The 26,438-nt window shown below is 41.9% G+C and overlaps 1 protein-coding gene across 1 annotated transcript in view; it reads right to left on the bottom strand.

Moving 5' to 3' along the window:
* Window positions 1-7,750: 7,750 nt before the first annotated feature.
* Window positions 7,751-26,438, bottom strand: part of fgfr3 (fibroblast growth factor receptor 3) — a 68,305-nt gene continuing 49,617 nt past the window's right edge. Inside the window, 12 exon segments of the mRNA XM_051078137.1 lie at window positions 7,751-12,952; window positions 13,417-13,522; window positions 13,660-13,797; window positions 16,696-16,766; window positions 17,246-17,289; window positions 17,292-17,367; window positions 17,736-17,926; window positions 18,010-18,120; window positions 18,452-18,573; window positions 18,924-19,072; window positions 22,657-22,832; window positions 23,461-23,605. Coding sequence (XP_050934094.1) covers window positions 12,788-12,952; window positions 13,417-13,522; window positions 13,660-13,797; window positions 16,696-16,766; window positions 17,246-17,289; window positions 17,292-17,367; window positions 17,736-17,926; window positions 18,010-18,120; window positions 18,452-18,573; window positions 18,924-19,072; window positions 22,657-22,832; window positions 23,461-23,605 — 1,494 coding nt within the window. The 3' untranslated portion in view covers window positions 7,751-12,787.

The following is a 26,438-nucleotide window of genomic DNA, read 5'->3' as shown; positions in this document are numbered from 1 at the left end:
CAGCTGCAGCACAGAGCAAACAAATAGAAAAATAATTATAAGCCTTTTTCTATAGTTCTGTAACATCACATGCTATGTTTTTATTAATATATTAATATGATCATACATCAGATGGTAAGTTCCCTCCAGCCTGTGTTTTATCTCTCATAGTAAATCATGCATATTTTAAACAGCTATTTTACATCTCGTTACACACACTGCTACAGTCAGATGATAATACATTATAACAAAAAACATAAAGCCTTTTTCTACTCACAAATGTATTTAAAATTAATTATCTTAATGTCAAATGTGTCATGCAGTTTCAGTATGAGATACTATAGATGGAAATGTCATGCAGTAACACACTTAGTATAGTTCACGCTGCACACAAGGAGTTATGATTTGTTTGCATGACCTTTCTCTGCGTAAATCACAGAGGACAGTTTCCAAAAACGACCCGGGGGGAATCATGAGTACACCGTGCCCTCCTCTCCCTTGAATCATCCTGTAAAATGCTATTGAACACTGAGATACCATGACCTACACCGACATTTTTCCCTCATGATCGCACATCATGGGCGAACATGTCAAAACAGCTCAGAGACGACTCTCAACAACCAGGGCCTTCCCGTCACCCTCTAATCCAGCAATTAGAGAAAAGGCCAGGGAGATGGAACAGATGTTCCATAAATGGGAATGGCAGAGGGAGTCCTGGCCGCCGATGGTATTCCTAATCTCTCCGAGGAAGACGACCAAGGAGAGAAAGAGAGCAGCCACCCTGCTGCAGCACAGACTGAGGTCAAACTGTGGTCTGCTAATAATTCATAATGCTTGTTTAAAGCAACATCAGCAGCCAGAGGAGTGGGGTTTGCTACTTAAGGGGTCACTATGCTTCAGACGTTTGAACACCGTCTGAAACCCTGACTCACCCACAGCTTATGAACAGTTTCACCTTCAGACGTGGTCCAACAACACTTTGTATGAACTAGTTTGTTTCAAGCATATTCCAACTGACGTATGCTTCCTGCTCAGCACCAAACACAGGCAAAGTTAGAGACCAGCTGATGAATATAACAGAACAAAAGGAGAACAAGAAGCTGAAGAAACGCAACAACTTGATAAACCTCATGGTATATCAGAGGTGGAGTCCTTTATCGGCCTCAAATTTTGTCCCAACCAAAAACAAACCATTTCCAGAGTGAACTCGGCACAAAACGGCATGATGTTTTTATATATATTTATTTTTGCACATATGTACATAACATAGAAAACTCTAATAAAGACATAAAGTTTGTTTTGGAGTTGTCCTGCCCCCTAGTGGTCAGAAATCACTTCGTGCAGCTTTACTGCTTTACTGTATATGCTGACGAGTCTGTCTTATTCACCAACCATTAATCATAATATTAACATTTAATTTTTTCACTTTATCTTTTTTTGATTATTTGTCCTTTTATACATCAATTCTTTATCTAATAGTCCAGTATATTCCAGAATTGCACTACCATGATTATAAGTGTCACAGGTGTTTTTCAAACACAAAAGTCTTACAAATATCTTGGTATGAAAATGTCAAAACCGATCAAAACTAAAGACAATCAGTAAATGTCATACCTGGTCTACTGAATCTGTGTCCACCTGTTTTTCAAGAACAGTCTTGTTGGACAGAGGTTTTCAAACAGTAAAGAGCTTGTCTGCACAGTCCTGTTTCAGATGGTGTGAAACTGAGTTTTACAGTCAGGGTTAGGTCCAAACTTCATGTTTTGAAGTCGTGTCCAACAGTTTGACAGCACGCTGCTCTTGGCTGCAGAGTCAGAGAGTTTTATGTGCTACTTCTGGTGTCCAGAAATACAAATGCTGTGGAATCAGTTACAGTAGTAAATTGTTGTGAAGACAAAGAAAAAGAGGAGGAATAGCTTGGCGTTTTTTAGCGTGTTATTTATGTCCTTGTTATTCTGTAAAACACATTTAAAAGTACCTTCTGAAAACACTGGAGTTTATGGGGTTCAACATTCAAGTTTCCAAACTTTGTCCAAAAATATTTTAACTTTCACCAGTTTCACCTGGAATTTATTCTCCCTACACCTATCCATCGACAGCCAACAGTGTTTTTCCCTTTTGACAAGAACCCTGATAAATTCCCCAGTTTCTCTTTGATAAAAGCTAAATCCTGAGCCATATGCCATGTACAGAAAATGTTACAAATGTACAGCTCATGTAACATCAGCTTAAATAACCAGATAATCAGATTTAGATCAACAGTTAAACCTCTTAAAACATGTTTTTGATGGTTCGTCCTACACCACTGCTTACATACAGTGCACTGAAAAAAATCTTCTTATTGAGAAACACTTTGTGACGCTTGCTCTTGAGATGTTCTATATAAAAAAAATGTACTCACTACTAAAATTAAAATGTGGACGCACTGTTTATATGTATGTTTACTCCCCTGATGAGGCCTGGAGGTGAAAGATATCATTGACTCCACAGTGATCTGTGGTCATTGTTACAAAAACTTCAAATCTGATAAAGCTGGAGCTGGAAAATGTCTCTTTTTTTAATACAGGATTTGGTTTACAGGGAGCTAAGCTGAACCCTCATTGCAGAGGGGTTTCTGCACTGCACCTGTCAATCAAACAGTGTGGGCGGGACTGAGAAGTTGCTTGTTCTCCTTAAAAGGATTTCCTGGTGTTCTGGTGCCGAAGGTGGTGCTCATTTCCTTGTTTTTCTTTTCTTATTTTCCTCAAAAATTATGTTCAGCTGTATTTAACTGATTATTATTTAATTCTAGCATCTTACCCTGATTTTACTTCTTTCCCTCTTTTATTAAGGTCAGATCTAATTGTTGCCTCTCTGACTGAGGAGCCTTGAGGAGAACATCCACAACCTAAGCAGCAAACAAACCTATGTTGGTCCCCAAACTATCATCAGGTCTATTCCTGCTGCTCAGTGGGACTGCAGTTCTCCAAGGAGCGCTGAAAACCGGATTGTTTTACACACACCTGTTCCTGAACGTCACTCGGCTACACGCCTGTCTCAGAGGGAGCGCAGTTAATCGCTGATTTGGCACACTTACAGTGACAACATACCAAGGTCCAGTTTCAGGAACTTAGTATGCACTCACACACAAACACACACATACTCTCACGCTTATACACACTCTCACACAAAGATAGAAGCATGGTATCGCTTCAGACTTCTCACTCACGCAGATCTACACACTTACACTGAAATACACACACGTATTATTATCACCACATTAGCACAATGGCTGTGTAACTGAAGACACTCAAACCTCATGATGAGGCAAACAGTCCGGCCGCTCAGCAGCCATCTTTGATTTTCCTCTGCCTGTTGACTCACCAAAACAACTTCAAACTGTGCAAAACACATAAGGCTGCATTTTCAAAGCCAGGCTGAAACTTGCAATTATTTTCAGTTGTCTGCAAAAAAAAAAAAGAAAAGAAAAAAAGGGGGCGACAGTTTGTGTATACTGGAACGCTTGAAGCTTTGTGGCTTTGACTGAATGGGAAACAATTAAAGTGCTTCTTGGCAGCACATGAAGCCAGACGGCGATAAAAATGGCTGAGCTTTTCAGCACGGGTGAGGCCTCTCAGCTCGGCCTGTCTGCAGTCATGAGAATCCTCCAGAAATCTTTCCTCCTGGACTCTGGGTCAGTTTCTGCTCTTTTTCCTCTTTCCTTTTTCAGTTCAGGAACACAATTTACTCAGCAGCTGCAAAAGTCAGCTTTTTCTTATCAACGAAAAGTCAATAAATATGAAAATACAACAGAGAGCTAAAGTGGTGCCCATTTTCTTTTTTAAATTTATATACAGTTTCCTTCATCTGTCAGTATAAAGTAAGAGTATGCAGAGGAAAGAGACTCCTGAAAGGCCTTTTGAGGCAAGAGATTATTTGTGTAACAACTGCTACAGACACCAAAGGAAAAGATAATAAATGAAACTAATGTCTCTGGTTTGAGTTCTGTCAAGCTCTCACATACTCATACTGGGTCATGAGTATTGATTAGTGAAATACGTCAAAATGAACGGGAGAGGAAATGATCTCACGTTTAAAATTGGAGCTTGCTGGGCAATAGATTCCTAAATTAAACAATCAGAGGGAAAATTCTGTAATAACAGAGAATCAACTTACAGGATATCAAAGGTGTATTTTTTGTTTTTTCCAAGTTACATTTGCTTGTATATTCAGTGGGTTTAATGCCATGCCGTGTATTCATACCTAGACTTTCACTGGTGGCCTGCCTCTACCCCACCTCTTAATGAAACTATCAACAATACACAGAAACGCAGTATAACAGAGCTTTGCATCACACACAGACATGTCATGTAGCCAGAATAAATGCCATTACTGAAGCAATGCTTTAAAAACCAAATTAACACAATTCAACAGGTCCCCAAACACTACACACATCATCTCCAGCAGAAGCATCAGTATATACTGATAAAATAACAAAAATGTAAACAATAAAATGTAGACAAAAAGAATTTTACTCACCGAAACTGCAAATCAAAAAACTGCTTCTGTCGAGCGGACATCCTCAGTCCTAAAGCGAATTAAACTTAACTAGAAATCCGAGTGGGCAGACTCCAGTTTCAGGGTTAGCCTCCATAGCGATAGAAAGGACTTATTGTTGGAACTGAGACGCACAGATAAACCTCTACAACAGACTCACTGAACTCTTCCTCCTCCTTCAGCCGTTTTGGGTTGAAAAAAACAGACTTTAAATCTATGCTAACGTGTTTTAGCTTGAGCTAGTAGCTACAGACGCGGTTTGCTAGCTCTGACCAGCACGCTCTCTGACCGTCCAATCAGATGACATGAAAATGTCGACGTCATGGTAGAAAGGCTTAAATGGCTCTGGGGGGGGTCTCGCTAACTCGAAATCTGATTGGTTAAATTATCCGCGAGTTAACGTTTAATCGCCATTTATTTTAAATCACCGGAGCCTGCACCGTTGATTTGGAAGGATTTCTGTTACCTTGGAAACACAGAGCTGAAATCTGATTGGTTAAAAGCTCCAACATAAACAGACTGTATCGGACGCAGCGCAACCAAGAGGAAAGCTACGAGATAAAGAGAAGAGACTACTGGGAACATTTTGTTACATATAATATTAATGGAAAGAAACATGTATAAAAATATAATTCAGTGATTGGGACAGCAGAGAAGACCATTTAGTTTGTTTCTCATCATTTTACATTTGTTTACACTGATGAGAAGATACAGACGTGTTGATTAGGTTGATTAGCAGTTCTCCCTTTGCTGTGAAGAGTTTTACAAAACATCTATTCTAAATAAATTTGCTCTGTCGTCATTACTTCTTGTAAATTGACCAAAGGGAAGATATTTCCCAAACTTGATGTATCCCCTCAACTTTAACAGTACTACCCGTCATTTTATAGCTCCTGTGCAGCCACGCCCTCCTCCTCCTCTCCTCCTCTCCTCCTCCTCCTCTGGGAGGCTGGTTCAGAGGTGGTTTAAAGGTCGTACAGCGACCTGAAGAGGGAGAGTGGGTTTGATGAGGGGGATGGTTAGTGGAGAGGGGAATGGGGAGGAGGAATGGGGCAAAGGAGAAGGAGAAAAAGGGGCAATGGGAAGGAGAGGGGAGGAGGAGGAGGAGGAGGAGGGGGGAGGAATGGAAAGCGTCCACCAACGCAAACACCTCTGAAACAGAAACATCCATTTAGCAGCGAAAACAAGCCCCCCTCACAAGACCTCCGTGAATGGGCCACTTCAGCCGGCCGAGGAAGTTCCAACGAGGGGCAGGATGTTCCCCTCAGGACGCACTTGAGACGGGCTGAGGGCCAAAAGCCTGAATACATAGACCCCTCTCTCTCCCTCTGTCACTGTCCAGCTTTGCCCTCCCACCCGGGCCGAGTGGCTTCAGTACCCCTCAAAAACTGCACCCCCTCCCCTCCCTCGTCCTCCCCTGCATGCCCGCTCCTTCTCCTCCTACCAGCCGTTTACTGAGCTGCAGCCAGCGAGGCGGCTGAGGGAGGGCGTGGAGCTGTATTCAGCAAACAAAGACAGAGGGGCAAAGACTTTCCGTGATTAAAGAGCAGTTAAGATGCTATGAGAGGCTAATTTGTTCACTGTGTGACAGAATCAACAGGAACTGGGGGCAGAAATCTCTGCTGCCTGCATTTCCTGCCACAGTTTAAAGGAGAATGCCCTGTGATTCAGAGTTAAAGTTCACTTACTGACGTCTACACACAGTTCACCTTTTACCTCACTGCAGCTTTTGTGCATGTCTTTATGTAACCCCAGTTATATTACCCTTTAAATAGACATTTTAGAACTTAATAAGGTCTGTCTTTGTCTGTCAGTGTTATGAAACAAGCCTTAAATAACAATGAAGCACAAAAGTAATCAGATGTTCATGATGCTCTCCAACAGTGTCAGACCACAGTACGCATGCAGCTGACCTGTAATACTGCTTCTTTGTATTCATATACACACAACTGAACACTTAGTTACTTACAATGTCTCCAAGAAATCATGGCTTCTTCAGAAGAATCTGTCAGAAAAAAATCCAGTTTCCTTGATGGAATATTTTGACATTTGGGAGCATATGTTTATTCACTCTCTAGCCTTGGACGGCATGGATCGGCCTGGGCTGACGGCTGGGTGGTCGTTTCAGACTGAAATATCTCAGCAACTACTGGAAGGATCGTAATGAAACTTCATACAGATACTCATGTTCCTCAAAGGATTAATCCCATTGATTTATCCCTCAACTTTTCATATAGCGCCATCATCACCACCCAAAAATGCCTGAGAACGAGCTGCGGTTGTGGCCGTGTTCCAGTGCGAGAGCATGTTAATTCTACCTAATTACTGTGCAAAAGATCGCAATGTGATTCATCAGCCAGGTACCACTGGTTTCCTTAAATCCTTTTGTGTGTTATTACCACATTTTTTTTTGCTTTTTTGTCACTCTACCTCCCCCCAGTGTTGTAGTCGAGTCACTAAACCTCAAGCGAGTCTCAAGCCCCCAGTGTTCAAATCACCAAAGAAGAATCCAAGTCGACAGTATTAATATGGCTATCTGTATCTTATGTATACCTCTGACAAAAAAGCTAAAAAAAAGTCTGAGTCCCCGTCTCCAACTTCTGAGGCTGAACGTAGTCAGTGCTCGAGCCTAAATCCAAGTTATCGGTGCTCAAGTCCAAGTTGAGTCATGAGTCTGCTCGCTAACGACTACGAGAGGATTTGTTGAGCACACGGTAGAATCATATAGCGTAACTCAGATGCTAATGGTGGACCAATGAACAAGCTCCGTTTTTACCATGTTCTCTGCAGCACAGAGTCCGTACAGGAGGCGTTTCAGCCATGTTTTTAGTCGTCCTTCACTCAATACTGAACCTGAACCGTGTGGATACAGATGAACTGAAGCTGCTGCTGCTCAGGCTAAGCCTCCTGTGTTAAGTCTTGCTACCATGTCCAAAGCTTGTTTGTGTTCAGTTTAACCCACAGTTAGGTTAGTTTACGCCAGAAGGAAAATGAGCCCTGATACTGACGCTGCTCAGACAAAACAAACTGAGACACCCGGCAAAACAAACTGACTGATGTACGTACTCTGCGGTATTTCCGTTTCATCTCATTAACATAAAGTTCTAAACTTCTGATTTGTTCACTGTGATTCACAAAGTCAGTCTGGGGGGTTTGTTTGACTTATTTTTGCCACGGGAACTGTTTGTTTTGCAAATACATCCTCTCAGTGACAGACACGGCGTCGACAGCAAACGCTATTATAACATGTTTATTGAAAACCTTTTTTTGACAGCATAGTTTGTCAGGCACAGAGAGAGAGAGACACTGAGAGAGACAGAGAGAGAGAGAGTTGTGAAATTGTTTTTTCCCAGTGGGAGATGTTTGCCCATAGGGGTTGTTGTGGTGGAATGTTACAGAGGATTCATCATGATCAAAACAGGTACATTGCAACAAACAAGCTATGAATTACAAATAAAAAATAAAAAAATCACATAATGCCAAATGGTTAGTTCCACCTTTCTATGTTAGAAACATGACTACAGAGGGAGGAAAAATAAATTATGTGGGACTGAAAAAGGACAAACATGATTTTGTCTCACTAAAAAAAAAAAAAAAAAAAACCTGATGTGGAATGCAAAATAAAATGTGATGGACAGAAAATAAACTGTATATGAGAATCATTTCCTCTCTAAGATTCTTACAAAATAGCTCACACAGCTACATAAAACTCTACTCATGTACACCAGCAACCAAAAAAGCATATTTCAAACTATAAATTAATCTGGACTAACTCGTCGTCGGGTTAGAGATGCATGATACAAAGAGCTGTGTGAAGACTAACCATTCCAACCTGGAAAATAAAGTCAACAAAAAAACTATTTATATTTTTGATAACAGAAGCAAAGGTGTGCATCCCAGACACCAGAGGAAACCGAGATAACACCCCTCTCCTCCCAGCTTCATCTTCAATCCTGATTTTCTTTTTGTTTTTAACAGAATAGAGAATAAATAAAGTCAGTCAGAGCGGAGACGACAGGTGATTAAAGGCTGATGTGTGACTGTACATACAGTAAGAATCCCTCCCTGCTGAGGCCATGCTGTTTGTTCATTCAATAGCAAAGATAGTGTGTTCACTCGTAAAAAGGATTTGTTGTTTTTAACATCTGTACAGAACAATTAGAGGTTTACAAGGATATTTTTCCACTGAAGCTGATACAAATACATAAATTCACTGTTTTCCAACTGTTATTAAGCCTCTGAAACAGCATTTACACTAATCTGGGACACTCAAACTGAAGATTTACTTTATTAGCTTTAGCTGTTAGCTTAGTTTTTGCAGCATTTTAATTCAGAGGAACCATCACATACAGCATCACATTTTCTAGAATAAAACTCCAGTATCCAGTGTCATTGCTGTTAAATGAAATGTATATATCTCCAATTTTGGTGAGGTATTGAAATAATGAACTTTAAGTAAGTAATGTCTGGTTGGAACCAGTGCTAACATTAGCGAGCTAGGCTAATTAGCTTCCCACTTTTGGAGGGAACATTACTACTTTGGGTGCGATGTAACCCAAATGTTTAATCTTGTAAATGGACATTTATAAATATTTAATACTTAAATCACTAACTGTGTATAAAGAATGTGTTGACTCTCAGGCAAGTTCTGGAGTTTAAAGAATCTTTTTTGTCCCTGTGATTTCTAGCTAGCTAGCTGATCAGTGGGCCAAACTACAATACAGATTATGAGAATTTAATTGCCATTTTCCCTCTACTATGCATATCCAGCATTTTGCAGCAGCATACAGTAACTGTTCAGTTTAACAAGACACATGTTAAAAACAACACCTCCATTTTTAAGTGACCTAACGGAGAGACAGAGGCTGCCAGTTTCAGAGTAAGAAGCTTGACAAGGATACAGAAGAAGACCAGGGAGGACATCCAAATAAAATAAAATAAAATAAAATACAGGATAAATTATGCAAGGAGCAAAGCCTGATGGGGGGCATCAGTATCTAGTAAAATGACTACATCATCATCATCATCATCATCATCATCTTCTGGCTCTTTAATGAAAAACAACACTGAAAAGCAGATAGCTATGAATAAAAATACTCTCACCATAGGGAAAGCTTTTACCCAGCATGGAAGAATAAATAAAACAAAACACCATCCGTTTCATTAGATCCATCCAACCTTTACAGAAGTGCCTTTTTGTCTGCCTTATTCACCAAAAAAAAAAAAAGGCTTATACTTGCTTACTTTTTTATGTTTTTTTGCAATTATACATTCAAAATGTGATCAAAATGAATCGATTAATCTCCTTTTTGTTTGCTAAATTATTCCAGGCACTTCATAGATTTGGGCCAAAACTGTACTGAAAACAGAAATAACAATAAGTTTGTGTAACCTTTCACTTTACAAAGGCCTTGTTAAACCAATGAAAACAGCACATAATGTGCTAAAAAACAAAAATCTCCCAGTGTAGCAACAGAATTAAATACACATTTTCACTCTTTTTAAGTACTTCAAATACTGGGGGAGATTCCATTAAGTACTGACACAGTCTTGTTGGGTAATTACAATACATTTCTCTACATAAATTCAGTTTGTACACTGGAATAAGGCCATTGCACAGTGAAGTGTTGCCACCATTTCCATTTAGCAGCGAGTGAATCTGTGTTTCTGAACCCTTCAATGCCACTCCAACGTCGCTTTCCCTTTCGTATCTTTGCTAAAAACAGACTCTGTAAACATTTCAACCCTTATGCTTTTTTGGGGTCAGCTGGAGAGACGACTGCATATGAAAAAAAATTGGGGGGGTAGATATCCATTTGGCAATCCCATGATCCTTCTCTGCACATGTAACCTCCGCCCGCCTACATTCGACAGTGCAGTAATTTGGTTCAGAGATCTGGAGAACTCGGTGAAATAGACTTTTAAGACTAATTTGGCACTTTTCCTCAACAAACAGAGCTTGAAGAAGCATCCACCACAGACTTCAGAGTCCCATTTAACAAACTGATATATATATATACTGTCTATATATTTTCTTTTTTGCCGTGGAGCTTAACAGCTCACACAGCATGCCTTCATTTCAGTATTAATACTATAGAGAGCAGCGATAAAATCTCAAGCGTCTGGGCAGGTTTTTTTTTTTAGTAACACTCAAGCACAAAAGGACATAATAGCTTTACATTTCTGCTTTCAAGCTGATGTTTCTATCCATGAGTGTGCACACAGGTGCTGAATGTCACTGCACGCAGCTGGTTAGAACTGACCCTGTGACCTTCTGTTACAACTAAAGAGTTTGAAGCCTTCAGAAGCACCTTTAAGAGAAAAAACATCCACCTAAATTTGCTATCACTTCAAATGGACTCAAAACCCCAGAATGCATTGCAGCTTAAAAGCAGTTACAAGTAGGGGTAAAAAAAAAAAAAATAAAACTTTCACTTTTCTTTTCACTTTTACTTTTCGACTGCTGCCACTGTTTTTCTTACATATTTTCACATTTATCTGAGTTGAAGAATGATCCTCGGTGGCTGCTGAAAAGCATTCTGGGAAATGTAGTTTGTCACTGAGGTTTTGCATGAAATTGTTCTCGTTTTAGTTGATTGATCATTAGCATGTCCTCTGACAGGTGTAGTTTTGCATTAACTCTAATTTCAACATATCAGGGGAAGTGTTGCATTGTGGGATTTGATGTTTTTAGCAACATTAGGGGACATTATTCCTTCAAAACAAGCTGCTGAGGTTCTCTGAAGGCTTCTTACGATTCACAGCTAGTTGTGGTTGATGTTCAATATGTCCCTAAGTACTTCAGTCGTACTAAAAGGCCTCTCTGGCACACATCTCGAGGCGCTGCTATTTCTTGCCCAGCAAGAGTCAATCGTTGCTTTGATATTGCAAACGTCAACTTTTCAAACCAGAATTTGAGCTCAGCGGAAACATCCAGCTCCGATCAGCAGGAACCTTCAGTTCACCAGTCCTCCTCGCACTCGCTCTCAAAAATCATCTTTGTGTCTGTCGTACATTCTTAATTTTAAAAACTGTAAACAAACCAAAAGAAAAAAAAAAGATGGACCAAAAACTAGAGGAGTCTGCCAGTTGTGAAAATAACATCGCAGTTTTGTTGTAAAATAAGTTACAAAAAATTGAAATAAAAATCTTTGCGTACAGTACTAAAATCCTAAACTAGACCTTTCGAACTTAAGAACCACATGTTAAGTCTATAAATATCTTTACAAATATACACGTTAATTATTCAAATAAACCTTTTCTGTATCACTTTAAATGATTAAATGTTTTACACGTTCATGACAGTGTCTTCTAGATTGCAATGCATCCATCCTAAAACAATATTTAAAAAAAAAGTAATTTTTTGTCTTTTAAGTACATAGCTGTGGACAGCAATATGATACATATTTGCATTTATATATTTACAATAAATCATCTTCTAGATACATTAAAAAAACCCTCTGAACCGTACTGTACTTATTACTGAATGGCCCTGAAACTTCGCCTCACATTCGACGAGGAATTTGTTCCATGATTATCACAAAACTTGTTTTTTTTTCTTTCTTTTTTCGGGAAGCTAAAACGTGACGATGGTGTACAAATTCATGAGAAAACATGTGTATATGCTCATGTAATCCCTTCTGTCGTTGAACATCTTCTGTGAAAGTTGAGACAAGTTATTGAGTATCTTCGGAAGAACGAGTCCCATCATTTGCTGGTATCATGTCGACAGATTTTTCTCTCTGATCGCAAACTTTTATTGCGATCTTCTCTGGGCTCCGTGCAGACGCGAGGATAAAAATCTGAGGTCCTCGCCTACTGGATCGCCGACCAGTCACTGACCAAATGCCCTTCATTCCCTCCTCTTATATCCTTTTTGTCTTTTTTTTCCCCCAACGTCAGGAGATTTATTTTATCCGAGTAGGCACGGAATGGTTTCACCCCACAGATTGTCCGTAACAAAAGACTGGCCCGAGTACAAAAATATAATTTCATTTCTGAAAAGAAGGACACAAACACGGTTCAACGGCAAAAAATAATCCTTCAATGTTTAAAGAGTCTCTTGGGGATGAGGAGGAAGAGGCAGAAAAACTCATTGGGAGAGGATTTCGACCAAGAGTTTAAGACGAATCGAGGAGCTGAAGCACTGTGGAAGTATTGCATGCTGAGTTTTTATTTCCATATCTTGAGGAGCTTGAGTCACTGAGAGGTGATTATTAGTCACAAACTGTGAGAGGAGGTTAATGTCCGCCCTCCCCTCCCAGCTCAGGTTTTATGTCCTAATCACTCCGTTACTGGGAAGCTGTTTAGGAAGACAGGGCTCGTCAGGCAGCGGATCGTGGGCGAACACCGAGTCGTCTCCCGAGGAGCAGGTGCTGTTGGAGTCCTGACAGGTGGGTGAGTACTGCTCAAAGGGCACCGACAGGTCCAGGTACTCCTGTCAGAGGAGAGGTCAGAGGTTAGACTGGGGCGTCACTTTCAAATCCCCTCTGTGGTCACATAATTAGGTGACAAATTATATACTTTTACTGCATTATCATTATTCTTTTAGCATGTTATTACAGCTCGATGTTTAAAACAAACTTTATAACATAATAATTAACATCATTTTGTATTTCCTTGACGTTGCAAACACTGTTTGATAGTATTTGGAGGAGGGAGATTTTTAGGGACGTCTTCCTTTGCCCTGTCCATGCGCTTTTCATTGTCCCTTCTTTGTTGGTTAAGATAAAGATGGCTCTTACGGCCGTTCTCCCTCTGACTTTAAAGCGATTACTTTGAGAAATATGTCTTCTAGTTAGTTGAGGCCTCGTGAAATGAAAAGTTACAGCAGGCCAAGGTGAACATAAGAGTAGGTGGTGTTGTATTGTCTTGGTGCAGCAGCTGTGCGGGGAGACTTACGTCGGTGGAGGTCATTGATAAAACCCGGTCGTGATCTTCTACCAGCTGTCTGAAGGTCGGTCTCTGTGACGGCACCGCATGCCAGCACTCCCTCATGATCATGTACCTGAAACACACACATCAGAGTTTGGTTACTCTGCATATCCTACATGAAATGTATAAATGTTTTTTTCCTTCGTGGGTCAGGTGTATCTGCGTCTTGTAAAGGTGATGAATCGAAGCGATGACTGATAAAACACGTACAGTTCATGGGTGCAGTTGGCAGGTTTGTCCATCCGATGTCCCTCCTTCAGCAGCTTAAAGAGTTCTTCTACTGGGATTCCTGGGTATGGGGAGCCGCCCAGGGTAAATATCTCCCACAACAACACCCCATAGGACCACCTGAACACACACACACACACACACACAATTCAAATTCAATACACAATTAGAGGTCAAACGGCACTTATGGCCTGAAGCAGCCACGGTTCAGAGAGAGGGAGACAGGGAGGTTTTCCCTCCTTGGATACACTGATCGATCTGTTTGGGTGGAATATTGATGTTAAATAACGTTAACTGTGGCCAAATTAAGAATCAATTTGACATTCTTGTTGTCTCAGACAGTGGGTCAATATTTGTAAAAATCTAAATCTCGTCCCTCAAGCCAGAAAGGAGAGGAGTGAAAACTCAAACTAATGAGAAAGAAATGGAAGACAGATGATGATTTGTTGATAGATACAGAGACGAACTGAGTAAAGATCTAACAGACTGATTTCGTCTGGAAGAACAGAACATTTATCATCTCGACGGTGGTTCCTATATTCTATACTTTTCATACTGTAAACAGATGCCTGTAACGAACCAAAACACTTCTTTATTTGTGTGCAGGCGGCCTTTAATGCATCCTGTTTCTGAAATACGCCTCAAACCTTAAGTGAGAACAAAACCTGAGTGGAAAAACGTATTAAACTGTATCTACAGTTGCAGCCCAGCTGGCGTCCAATCTACAAACTGTTGTAGCTCTAAACCAAGCCATCATCTCTCCTCCTTTCTCTCTCTGTGGCAACAGCTCTTGTGAACTGCTGCATTATTCCTAAAGGTTTAAAAAAAATGAGGGAAGGTAATCAGATAATGGCCGGTCTATTAACCCAGTGTACTATTGTTCGGCTGTTCGTCCAGTGAATCAGAATCAGACCCCTCCTCTCACTGCGCTGCTCAGCGGGTTTAATCTAATTATCCACGCTCCGGTCCAGAGGGTGGAAAACAGGCCGCTACTGGCCGCACCGGGTAGTCCACCGTCCAAACACCGAGACGGAGAGAGAGGGAGACAGGAGACTGAGGGAGGACTGTGGTGAAAGAGAGACATCAAATATTCAGAGGGAAAAAAGGGGGAAACAGCAACTGAAGACGGAGCTGTAGCTGAGAATAACCACCCAGACTGAGCCGATCTCTGAGTAACTCATTATCATTATTGTGTTCTGGACAGAAACAAATCAGGTCTTTAGGGTCAGAGCGGGTTCAGGAGCGTCTCAGGGAGGACTGCAGGAATCAGCAGAAAGGAAAAGGAAGCAGAGACACAGACTCAGTCTGTTTATATTCACTGCTGGTCGTCAGGGATGAATATTAACAGGCTATTAGGCTCCTAATAGGAAGAGGCAATTAAGATGTAAACACCGTCTTTCACTGGCACCTGCGGCAACAAGAGTGGACAGTGTGAGAATGAGAATGATGGACAACATCACTGTGATGGTCGACTCTGTGAGATTTGTTTTCTGTCAGAAAATCACATCAGAAGTCTGACTGGTCAGCAGGCAGAACTTCACCTCCCAGCACTGTGACAGGACAAGAGAGGTAAAACCCTCCAGAAACAAGAAGTCAAATTTTTTGCCACCTTTATACGCAGTAAAACAACACCAATATTATTCCCTGCTTTCACCAGATTAGTGTGTGGCTCTGCAGGTACAGTAAGATTTGTTCACTGCAGCTTGCACAGACCGACTCCTCTGCAGCAGTCTAAATAAAACCCTCACCTCCCCGATACTGGCACAGGGAAAAACCCAGTGGCTGAAGAATTAAAAAGTCAATATAAGCACAAAGTAACCGTGCTCTATGGGTTTCAAAAAGTGAATTTAAGCCTATATTACATGATTGAAATGAGGAGTTACTCCTCGGTGAACTGCTTCTCCACACAGAATGTGTGAGACTAAATCCTGACTCCCTGCGTGCTCTCAGCTGCCAGTTCTGCCTCAGAGCTGTAAATGTTTGGGAAGCTGAAACACACATGAACCTGACTGCATGAGCTGTGAAGTCAGTGGTGCTTGTGTGGGCTGCTGCACGCAATACTTTTACTATATTCAGTTGTGATCTTGCTGTTTTTGCCGGTTGGTCTGATTGTTGAGTGTGTGTCAGGTTGGTTTTAATGTGATTTAATGGTTCCACCTCGTCTGTCTGAGTGTAATCTCTCTCATGAAAAACCATCGCAGGTCAAAAGTCAAAGTCCCCCGGGGTGTGTGAGAGTAAACTGGCTGAGGAGCGACTACTGTATAAAGGGAGGAGGAGGTTTGGCGGGAGGATTGACTCTGTAATCCAGACCTGCTGAAATAACAGAGCGGGCTGATTCTCCTCTCGGCCCGTTCCCAGTCTAGTGTAATCACACTGCGAGCCAGTGTTGACAGGGTCCCGTGTTTGGCTTGGATGGCTGTGCTGGGGACACAGCGTCTGGCTGCAGCCAGCGTGGGGGGGGGTTTAGGGGAGGTGGGGGTGCAGCTACTGCAAAACAGATTGACTCTGTGACCTTCTCGCCTTTCTTCTCCCGATCGCAGCCAACACAGGAGCAATCAGAGGTCGTAAAAGGTGCGTTTGTCTCCGCTGCTCTGATTCCTTTGAATTGTGGAAAAACACCCTGAGGGAACCTCCTCGTGATAAATCCACTGACCCTCTTATCTTCGTCTGTTCTGGGGCAGGTTGGATTTACACTGATAAAACAGCAGTAAGATGTCAGGGGCTCTGTTGTGTTTCCGTCTCTCTCTGATGTCGTGTTGAGAGATTAAAGAACAAACGTGGCGAGGAATGCGGCGCTACTGATACACAAGAAGCTCAGGATTATCAAGAGAGCGCAGACGACAGCGAGCAGGAGATATTTGGAAAGGGAACGCTATCATTCCATATTCACACGCACAAACTCGGCTTTTGATGCTAACGCGCTCAGTCACGATATTTCAACACCCGGATTCCGTCGGCGTACAGCAGCTCCACATGAGCGGACAGTTGGCATGTGACGGTTAGTTTGTGCAAACTCACACATCGCTCTGGTGCGTGTAGACCCGGTCGAACAGAGCCTCCGGAGCCATCCATTTCACGGGCAGACGACCCTGCAACAACAGAGACACAACAGAACCGCTTTGGTCAGCAGAACCTTTCTGTACAGAGCAGACAGTAAAACACTGGATCCAGATGGACCGACTTCAACCTTGTCCAGTGGAACTCTTTGGACTGTTCTAACTGGGCAAACCTGAACTCTGGATGCCTCTACCTGCTTGGACATCAAATCCATGCGACTAATATTTGTTTAATTTCCTTTTTCTTGCGTCTAAAACTTGTCATAATATCAGTTTATTCTGTAGCCTGGAAGCATCTTGTGCAGTTTTCATTATTGTCGATTTATTGAGTGTTTGATCTCGCTGTCCTTCTGTGACCGGACTGTGACACAGAGAGACAAAAATCTAATTTTCAAGAATGAGAAAACTGCAAGTTGCCTTGCTTTCGTCAATGCCATCCCTTTCATGCAAGTAAAAGCCTGAAATTATTATCTACCTCTATTTTTCTAACCAAGAATACCGATAAGACTCACGTTCGTGGTCTTTTTGTAGTAGTCTATATTGTGCACGTCTCTGCGAGACCGAAGTCTGCGATCTTCATAACGTTGTCCTCCGTCACAAGGACGTTCCTGGCTGCCAGGTCTCGGTGGATACACTGAGGGAAGAAGTACAAATGCATCAAACACACATCGGCAACACATTGCACATAAACACACACATTCTCAGACGCAGATGCAGTCTGATAACTTTCACTTACCCTCCTCTAACTTTAATACTTGCATCTACACAGCAACTTTAATCTTTAATCATGCCAAAAACTTTTAAATGTCCTAATTTTGTGGAGAAATAGGAAGTACTAGCCACAGCATGTCTGTCTTTTTATTTCCTTTGGGACAATAATTAAGTTGAAGTTGAGGCTGTGAGGACAGTTGGAGATCTAAAAACATTCATATGTCCACACACAGAGGCTCAGCTCAATAAAACAGTACACAGTATGTGCTCCTCAGCGTCGTGTCGGCTGACCTTCTGTGAGGCGAGGTACTCCATGCCTCGGGCAACCTGGTAGGCGCAGGACACCAGGTCTTTGAAGGTGAGCTGCTCGTCTGGGATTTTACAGGTGTCGAAGGAGTAGTCCATGCCTGGTGGCCGCCGTGCCCGCAGGTACTCCCTCAGGTTGCCTTTAGAGGCGTATTCCACCAGGACGTACAGAGGACCTGCAACGTTACATCACAGCGTCACTACCTGGACAGGTGAATTACTGACTTATTATTTCCTCTGCACTGCGCTGTGTCCTCACCGTCCTGCGTGCAAGCTCCCAGCAGGTTGATAATGTTTTTGTGTTTTCCAATCATCTTCATCATCTCCATCTCTGACACCAGGTCTGACAAATCTTTATCTGTGGCGTCATCTGGGACAAACAGAGAGAAAATAAAACCAGATCAGAGCAATTAATGAAGTGCTTCATTTTGTAGAGGAGGTTCTTCTCGGGCAACAAAGGACGGGAATTCAATTAAAAGCAGGAGAGAACAAAGACTTCACTTTGAGCAGATGGAAGACATGAGACTACACAAACCAGATATATTATTATGTTCAGAGAGAAAGGGAACGCATGGGAGGAATAGAGCGAGAAAGACACAATGCTGCTGATTTCCTGAAGGAAATCACAGAGAAAAGTACGTTCGCTGTCACTGTTAAGGTCACGTATTAATTCCAGGAGCGCAGCCACAACAATCACTTACCTTTCAGCATTTTCACAGCAACAGTGAGCGGCTTGTTGGGCTTCTCTTTGTCGATGCCGACGGCCTCGGCCATCACCACCTGACCGAAGCAGCCCTCTCCTAGAGGTTTACCCAGAGTGAGTCTGAAACCAAAACAAAACCGTCTCAGGGTTTGGATTTTAGCTGCGAGCGGTGCTGAGGAGTGATTTTTAATTTCTCTCTGAGTTACACTTTTAAATGAGATTGATTTGTTTGCCAAGTACAATAAGCGTGAAGGCAGGCGTCAGGGTGACCTTGATGTATTGATGGCTCACATGTTTTCACAGCACATCACAGTACAAGGACAACAGCAACAGTATCTGTCAATTCTGAAATATGTTGCTGGGTGACATGAAAAAAGCCACAGCACACCGTGTTTTTTTTTTTCTCTGACAGGTGTTTAAATGTCAGTGATGAATGTTAATCTGGATATATATTTTTTCCTCTTTCTTACCGTGTTCGAGGAAACTCCCATTTGGGGTCAGACGGTAGCTCCAGCTCGGAAACGTTGGCCAGCATTGGTCCATCGCTGGATGACAGGCGGGCGATCCTGACCAGTGGCGTATTGGAGTTCATGGAGGAGTTGGAATCCAAGGACACCTGCTTGGGTGCAAAAAACAAAATGTTATAGTCTCTGAAAAGGGAGAGATGATGTGTGTTTAAACAAAGAGACAGAGGGAAACGAGAAAGTCTAACTGTACCCTTTGACCAAACGGAGACTAAATGACAAATCCTCTAACTCTGTGTTCAAGAGAAGGAAAATTTTAAAGTCAAAATAATTTAATTAAAGCTCCCACTCCTTACTTTAAAGAAACCAAAATCATTAGTGGATGAATTTTTCAATAGTTAAACAATTTATAAAGTGTGATTAGTTTTTGATGTAAAATACATCTAACTGCAAATATAATTAAAACAAATATTTTCTTGTAAGATGCTGAGGCTTGTAGAGAAAGTGCATCCAGGAAAATTCAAGAAAAATATTTCCAAACTGCCATCAGTTAACCTTGGTCTGAACGTCGGTATTTATGCACTGAATAAATGACTGAATAACTTGTCAAGATGGGATGCTTTTTGGCACCATCTGACTACAAACATCACATATCTTGGGGACCAATGTCAGAGCTCTTCAGCAGCTCAGAGTTTCTATGAAAAAACAGACTTCTGACACTAGCGGTGACTTTTACAAACAGCCGGCCTGTGGCTGCACGCAGGAGGAAACGGGCGGTAACAAAGACGAATGAAGGAGGATGCGAGGGTGGGCGAGCGAGCGGCGAGGTGGGATGGACGTCTCTATCCATCAGCGAGCTCCATTTCTACATCGGCGGTCCTGCCACCGAGCCCGCGGGCTCGACATCCTCACACCATTTATCTGACTGCTGGGGGGGAGCTGATGGCTCCGGCCCGGCTTTTGATGAATCTGTTTGTGTCAGAGTCTGCCAGCTCAGACCCTTCAGGTGGGGTCCTGAAACAAACATCCACTCACCAGACTTCCCTCCCCAACTTCTCGACTGGAGGAAAATGAGAAAAATGTTGTGAAGCTAAAAAAACAAAACAAAACAAAACAAAAAAACCCAGCCCCGACCACAATTTCAGAGGCATGAAAAGTAATATCTGATAGAACATGCCAGGAGGTTTATGGGAGATTTACTCAGAGTTATGAAAAAGAAAGGAGAGAACCAAGAGATTAGCTTTACAAAAACGAAGCGAAGATTACAGAAAAATGCAATAAGATCTTTCCCTGCACTACCTTATAAGAGCATGTATATAAATGCAGCAGAAATAGAAAAGATTTAGAGGCTACAATTAGAACATCTTTCAAAAGATGAAGTCTCTACCTGATATAACCTGACAAGTACCAGGGACTAATTAGAAAAATGCATTACTTTGCAGCCTTTCCAGCTAAATCCTAACCTTAGTTTTAAAAGTCGTGTGCATGTTTTCCAAGAACTGAATTATATGACTTTCAAGCAACAGTTGTGTTGTCTAAAAATGCAGCTTTTGCCTTTTTTGAGGAGCACAACCCTTCAATTATGAAGCTGGAAAGCTGGAGCTCGTACAGAGCCGCCACACAGCAGCTGTGGCCTGCACACAGCGGGAGTCCAGCAGGGTGGGGCAGGACGGATAATGACACACTCATCTGCATTTTAGACATTCATATCATCTGCAGTACAATCACAAGACGTACATCACTGTCTGGATTATAGACACTGAAAGAGAGCTAAAGAATGAAGCCACACTGCACTGCCTGATAGTTTTCTGAAGATCCTATAAGACAGAGACGTAATAAGGAAAGAAACAGAAGCTCAGGAGCTCAGGTCGAAGTCTTTTCATGAGAGTAAAGTGGAGTGAAGATGAAGGTGAGAGTAAATTAATTAGTGTGGAGAAAGGAAGGCTGGATAAGGGAAGGTACTCGAGTCTGGCCTTTAGAAATCCTTTTTCCCTTCTTGGACATGTCTGGTTCTTGTTCCTATTTTGACTCAGACTTGTCCTGGTCTAACCACTGATGGATGTTGACTCAACTTTTTTTCCCCCTGCCAGTCTAGAGAACACAACCCCCTGAACAATGTTGCAAAACCGGTGCTTTCCCAAAAACGTAATTCTTACCACTTAAATCACTAAGCTAAATGTATTTCTTTATCCAACAAATGTTACCTTTAAGATATGAAATCACAAAAACACAGAGGTGAAAACACAACCTTCCTCATTCTTTGATGTTTGACTACAAACTGTAAAAACTAGACCTGAAACTTTGATGCTTTGTGTGGTCAGTAGTTCAGCTTAGAGCTACATTTCTGCTCATCCTTACAAAACATTTTTGAAGTAATAGCAGAAAATAGACTAATTTCTTGTCGAGGGTTAGATGTGAAGATCTCATATCTGTGATCTAAGATGCAGCCAGGAAACTGTTAGCTTAGCATAAAGACTGAAAGCAGGGGAAACAGCAGCTCTCTTTTTTCACTATCAGTGAGCTTTAAGGAGTTGTTGGTAGGCAGATTTTGTTTTTGTAGCTGTTTCCCCCTGTTGTGCTAAGCTAAGCTAACCAGCTGCTGGCTCCAGCTTCATATTTAACACACAGACATGAGAGTGGCATCAATCTTCTCATCTTACTCTTCCAGAAAGCAAACGAGTATTTTCCAAAATGTCAAACTATTCCTTTAATTCTCGGTTTGTCTTGTCTTGGTCTGCATTCTGTTTGAACTTGGTCTTGGATTTGACTCGGTCTTGACTGAGGTTTGCCTTGAACGTGGCCCTGAGAGACAATGACGTGAAGAGTTCTGCAGACTACAGGCTGTGGCGAGGCAGCTGCTCCACTTTATGTTTCTCTCCAAACAGTTGAGGGGTGAGTGTGTGTTACACAGAGAGTGAAATCTAAAACTAACACTGACAGTCACAGGAGGGCATAAATATCCCTGAGCTGAATCTGCTCCAAGATAAATGTGAACACATGTCACCAGTGTGATGCCTTCCAGTGTCCGCACTACGTCACCAAAACAGCAGGACAGGGAGCGATCCACCAGAGATAGACGTACAAAAACCTTCTGTATTTATTTATACTCTATCTTGCGTGAGTCCTTTCCTATGTGCAATTCTTCTTTGAAAGTTATAGAAGTTGAAAAGACAGATATTGTGAATATAAACTCTTCTGCAGGTTTCTCATTGTGGCACTGATGCAGAAATATTACACTGTTTTTCCATGACTCTCCATAACTAATTCGAAGTTCTTTCCTGAGTCAATAAAGTTACTCCCCACTTGACTGTTGAGGTTGTTTTTCAAAATAATCTAAATTCTGCCGCAGGTCTATTTGCTTTGGTGAAAAACAGCATCTGATGCAGTGAATTTACTAAAGAAGTTCTTGATATGTCTTAGCTTATGAAGGAAAATTTTCCCCGAGCTTTGTCTGTCTTGAATATGACCCAAGAAATGAAAAGGTTTTCCAGGAATTCAAGGACTCCTGCCAATCCCTGCAACGTCTTTAATCCTCCTGAGGAAGCCAGATGAGTTTTTAATTCATCAGCTGATATGTTAATTAATGAAAAACTGCTTCACAGTTTGGGCAAAATTTAATCTACATCATCTGCATCAAGTTTGACCAAATTCGTCATCTGCTAAGGGCGAAACTAAACAGACAGGGAGAGAGAAAAAGAGGGGAAAGTGTTGTACGAATCTTGTATCTACTTTCTGTTACCTGTCTCTTGAGGGGGAACTTTGAGAGCTTTTGCACGGGCGGCGTGGGCAGCGTCTTCTGCGTGGTCATCCTCATGCGGCAGAGGACGACGATGACCACGGCGAGGATGAAGAGCACGCAGCCCGTCACGTAGATGAGGATTTCGATGTAGTAGTCTTCCTTCTCCGGGCTCACTGCTTTGGGAGGAGGAGGTCACACAGGTGGTAATGTCAGTCAAAATATGCACATCGAAGTCACACCTAAGAAGCACTGGTTTTCTCAGTAGCACATTTCATCTAAACGGATTCTGAGAAGCGTTTTTTATGAAATAACATCCATAAATAATAAGAAACAGATCACAAACTTGCCTTTGCACACTGAAAGTATGCATTTACTCTCTGGGCTGAAACTGCAAAGTAATCAGCTTGTAGTTTTATCCTGCAGCAGGTAATTGCACCTGTGATATGCCTCTCCCCAGGGAGGTAATTATTGTGTTGAATACTGAACACATAAATGTCTTTAAATTGCCTTGTAGCCTTGAGACATTTTAAACAGACGATCTGCTGCGATTAAAAAGTCTTTCAGTGAAGGCTGGATTGCATGTTTGGTTCCTTAGATTAAAGGGCAACAGCGGCAACACACTTAAAATGTGTTAACGAGTAACAATCTACAATAATGTACAATAATTAGGTTTGAAAATGAATGATGAAGATTGTGCTACTGAGCAAAACATGAAATCGTACAGGAACATTTATAGTTTTATGGAGTTTATAACTTCTGCTGGTCCAGAAGTCCAGAGACCAGCAGAGAAGAAGAGGAATATACCTGGAAGCACCGTCAGCCAAGCAGAGTGGTAAGCATAGCCGATAGAGTTCCCTGCCAGACAAGTGTACTCGCCCGCATCCTCAAAAGACACATTGGTCAAGAAGAGAACCTCTAGCTCCTTATCTGTAGTGTTAATACCAGCCGTCTGTGGAGGATGAGAGAGGGATAAGATGGAGGAGGGAGAACAGAAAGAGAAGAGGAGATATCATGAGCCCAAAGCTTCTTAGAGGAAACACCAAATACACCCTGGAGGAAAGGGACAGGACTGAGGATTTGAAGGGGTCAGCAGTGCTGTTTTCTTCTGCTGACAGCACCACCACCAGAACACCTGAAAACCACCCAAGCAGCACCTTCACCATGCTGCGAAAAAAGCTTGTTGGTTCAACCTAAGGCCACAGGCAACACGGAAACTTTTAAACTGCAAAAGTCTCCTTCTTATCAAGTAATTTCGGACCAACATTTTTGAGTTTTTACAGTCATATTTTCTCTATGTGCCACTGTGTTAAGTTACAACATTGTGAAGTGACAAAAAACGACTTTATAAGCGCCTGTGAGTTTACATTGAACCAGTGCAAAGTTTACCCTGACACCAAAGCAAAGCAGATCCTATCACCACAACAACCATGGCGCCCTGCAAATGTGGAAAACAGAATTTAAAAATCCTTTATGATATCATTCTATTATATCTTCTCAGCTTCAAACGTGGAATTCAGGATGATGTTCTCACATGTTTTTTGGCTGTATATTTAATAGAAAACCATTTGTATCTTTTAGATGTTGACGTCCACTGTTTTTCTTTTTAATAAATTCAAATAAACCACCTACTTGTGGTTTATAAAGATCTTTTAACATTGTTTGCTGATGACACATATCTTATAAATCACATGAGGTTCACAAACAAAATATAGCTACAGAACTGGTACACATTTTCCAGTTGTTTCAGCTGAATAAACTGAACATTAAATTTTATAAAGACAAGCTTAATGCTTTGCAATAACATAAAGAGTCACCACGGTTTCTTATAAATAACCTTGACATTGCTCAAAAAAGAGCATTGCTGCAATTGTGGCTTTCCCCCGTTTAACTAATGGTTTGTGTGATGACCGGTGGGGGAGTCTGTTTCAAACCCAGTATCTGATGTGGCTTGGGAGGGGATGAGGTGGGGGACTCTCATTCCCCAGGCCTCAGTAATGAACAGTGACATCCAGACCCAGTCATGAATCACAGTCCAACTGCACGCTTTCATATAAAAGCACATTACTACAGCTGGAGAATACACTCAGAGGAATCAGTTCTTGTGTGTATGTGCAGTACCGCTGGGCTGGTTGGAGGTTTTATGTGTGCTTTTATATGTGTGTGTAGAGGTGGTTTGTGGGAGGGCGGGGGCGAGGCTTTTGAAGTCGTTGCAGTAATTAAAGGTGTGATATTGTGTTTCTTATTGATCGGGAAGGAAGACAAAGTGGCACTGGGTGTTAAAATGGATGATAGCTACTAGCTAACAGAATGTGAGCATTTAAACTCAGAACCCAGAGGAGCAAAATGTGTGTGTGTGTGTGTGTGTGAGTGTTTGCCAGTAAGCTAATTAAACCCACAACCAAGAGGAGCCCCGCAGAGAGGAGGAGACACAGCAGAGGATCAGATGCAGTGAAGGCAGTTGTCGCTCGGCGCTCAGGATTTACCTGGTTTGTGTACCATGAGCCAGAACGCGTTTTCCGACTTTCCTACAAAGTTCGAGGCACGACACCAGTACTTCCCAGCATCTTTCTCTGTCACGTTGGACAGTTTCAACTTACTGTGGGCCTCAGTTTGTTTACTGACCACTTTCTGTAAATGGAAAATTGAGAGGCACAGTGAGGCCTTTACAACAAATTCCTGCAGGAACACGTGCAGAACACACTCAATAGGAAAACCTGGAGAACAAACTCACACTTGTTTGCTTTAAGAAGTAGTTTTGGGGAATACACATTTGCTTTCTTTGCAGAGAGAAAGATGAGAAAGTTGATATCACTCATGTCTGTGTATTAAATATGGAGCTAGCCACAGGCAAGATACAATTATGTTAGATTACAGCATGTAACATTTCTATTTGAGTATGGATTAAACACGAGATGCAGCATGTTAATTAGTGAACTTTAGAGAGAAGCTAGGCTAACTAGCTATTTCCCCTACTTACAGACTTTATGCTACGCTAAGCTAAGATAGTGAATAAGTGTATATAACAGAAATGCTGAACCTTACTTGTAATCGACTACTTTTACACACGTCTGCATGTATTGCTAATTTACATGGAAACTGCACAGACTGCCTGCAGACTGTCTGAAATTAAAAGCATTACAGTGTCAAACCTGTGAGATCAAACACACACACACACGCTCACACACACAGTACATTGCATATGCGCAGTAACACATGCTGTCTATTGGCATATTAAAGGCATTACAGTATGTCAATCTTCCCAAAATGTGTACGTTGCGTGCATGAACACACGCTAACACTCGCTCGCTCACACACATTGCTTGTGACGGGCTCTCCAGCAGAGAAACTGCCGATGAATAATTAAACGGGCAAAGCACATAAAGGGAAAAACATATCATGTTTTATGGTTGCTTAATGAACATCCAGGGCTCGGCTCCAGACGCCTCCCTCTCCCCTCCCCACTCCGGGGCGAGTCGCTCATCGTTAACTCTTTTTTCCAGGCTTCAAAAGAGTGATTCAGGCATTTCTCAAAAAGAAGAAAAAAAAATATTGCATGACCCCCCGCTCCTCCCCCCACCCTCAGCTGTATTTAACTCCTACAGTATATGCCACACATGAGATGTTGCAAAGAGTGAATGAACTGTGGTGGGGCCAGAGAGAGAGACAGAGGGAAAGAGAGAGGCACACAGATCTCAGTAAATACTGTTTCAATTATGTGGTAGTCGAAAATAGAGCGTGGAGCCGCGGTCTGGGCTGACAGGCTCGCTTGCCCCCTCTCCTCC

This window comes from Lates calcarifer, linkage group LG19, assembly GCF_001640805.2.
Source record: "Lates calcarifer isolate ASB-BC8 linkage group LG19, TLL_Latcal_v3, whole genome shotgun sequence".
Lineage (NCBI taxonomy): Eukaryota > Metazoa > Chordata > Actinopteri > Centropomidae > Lates > Lates calcarifer.
This window is presented reverse-complemented; position numbering and strand designations above follow the sequence as displayed.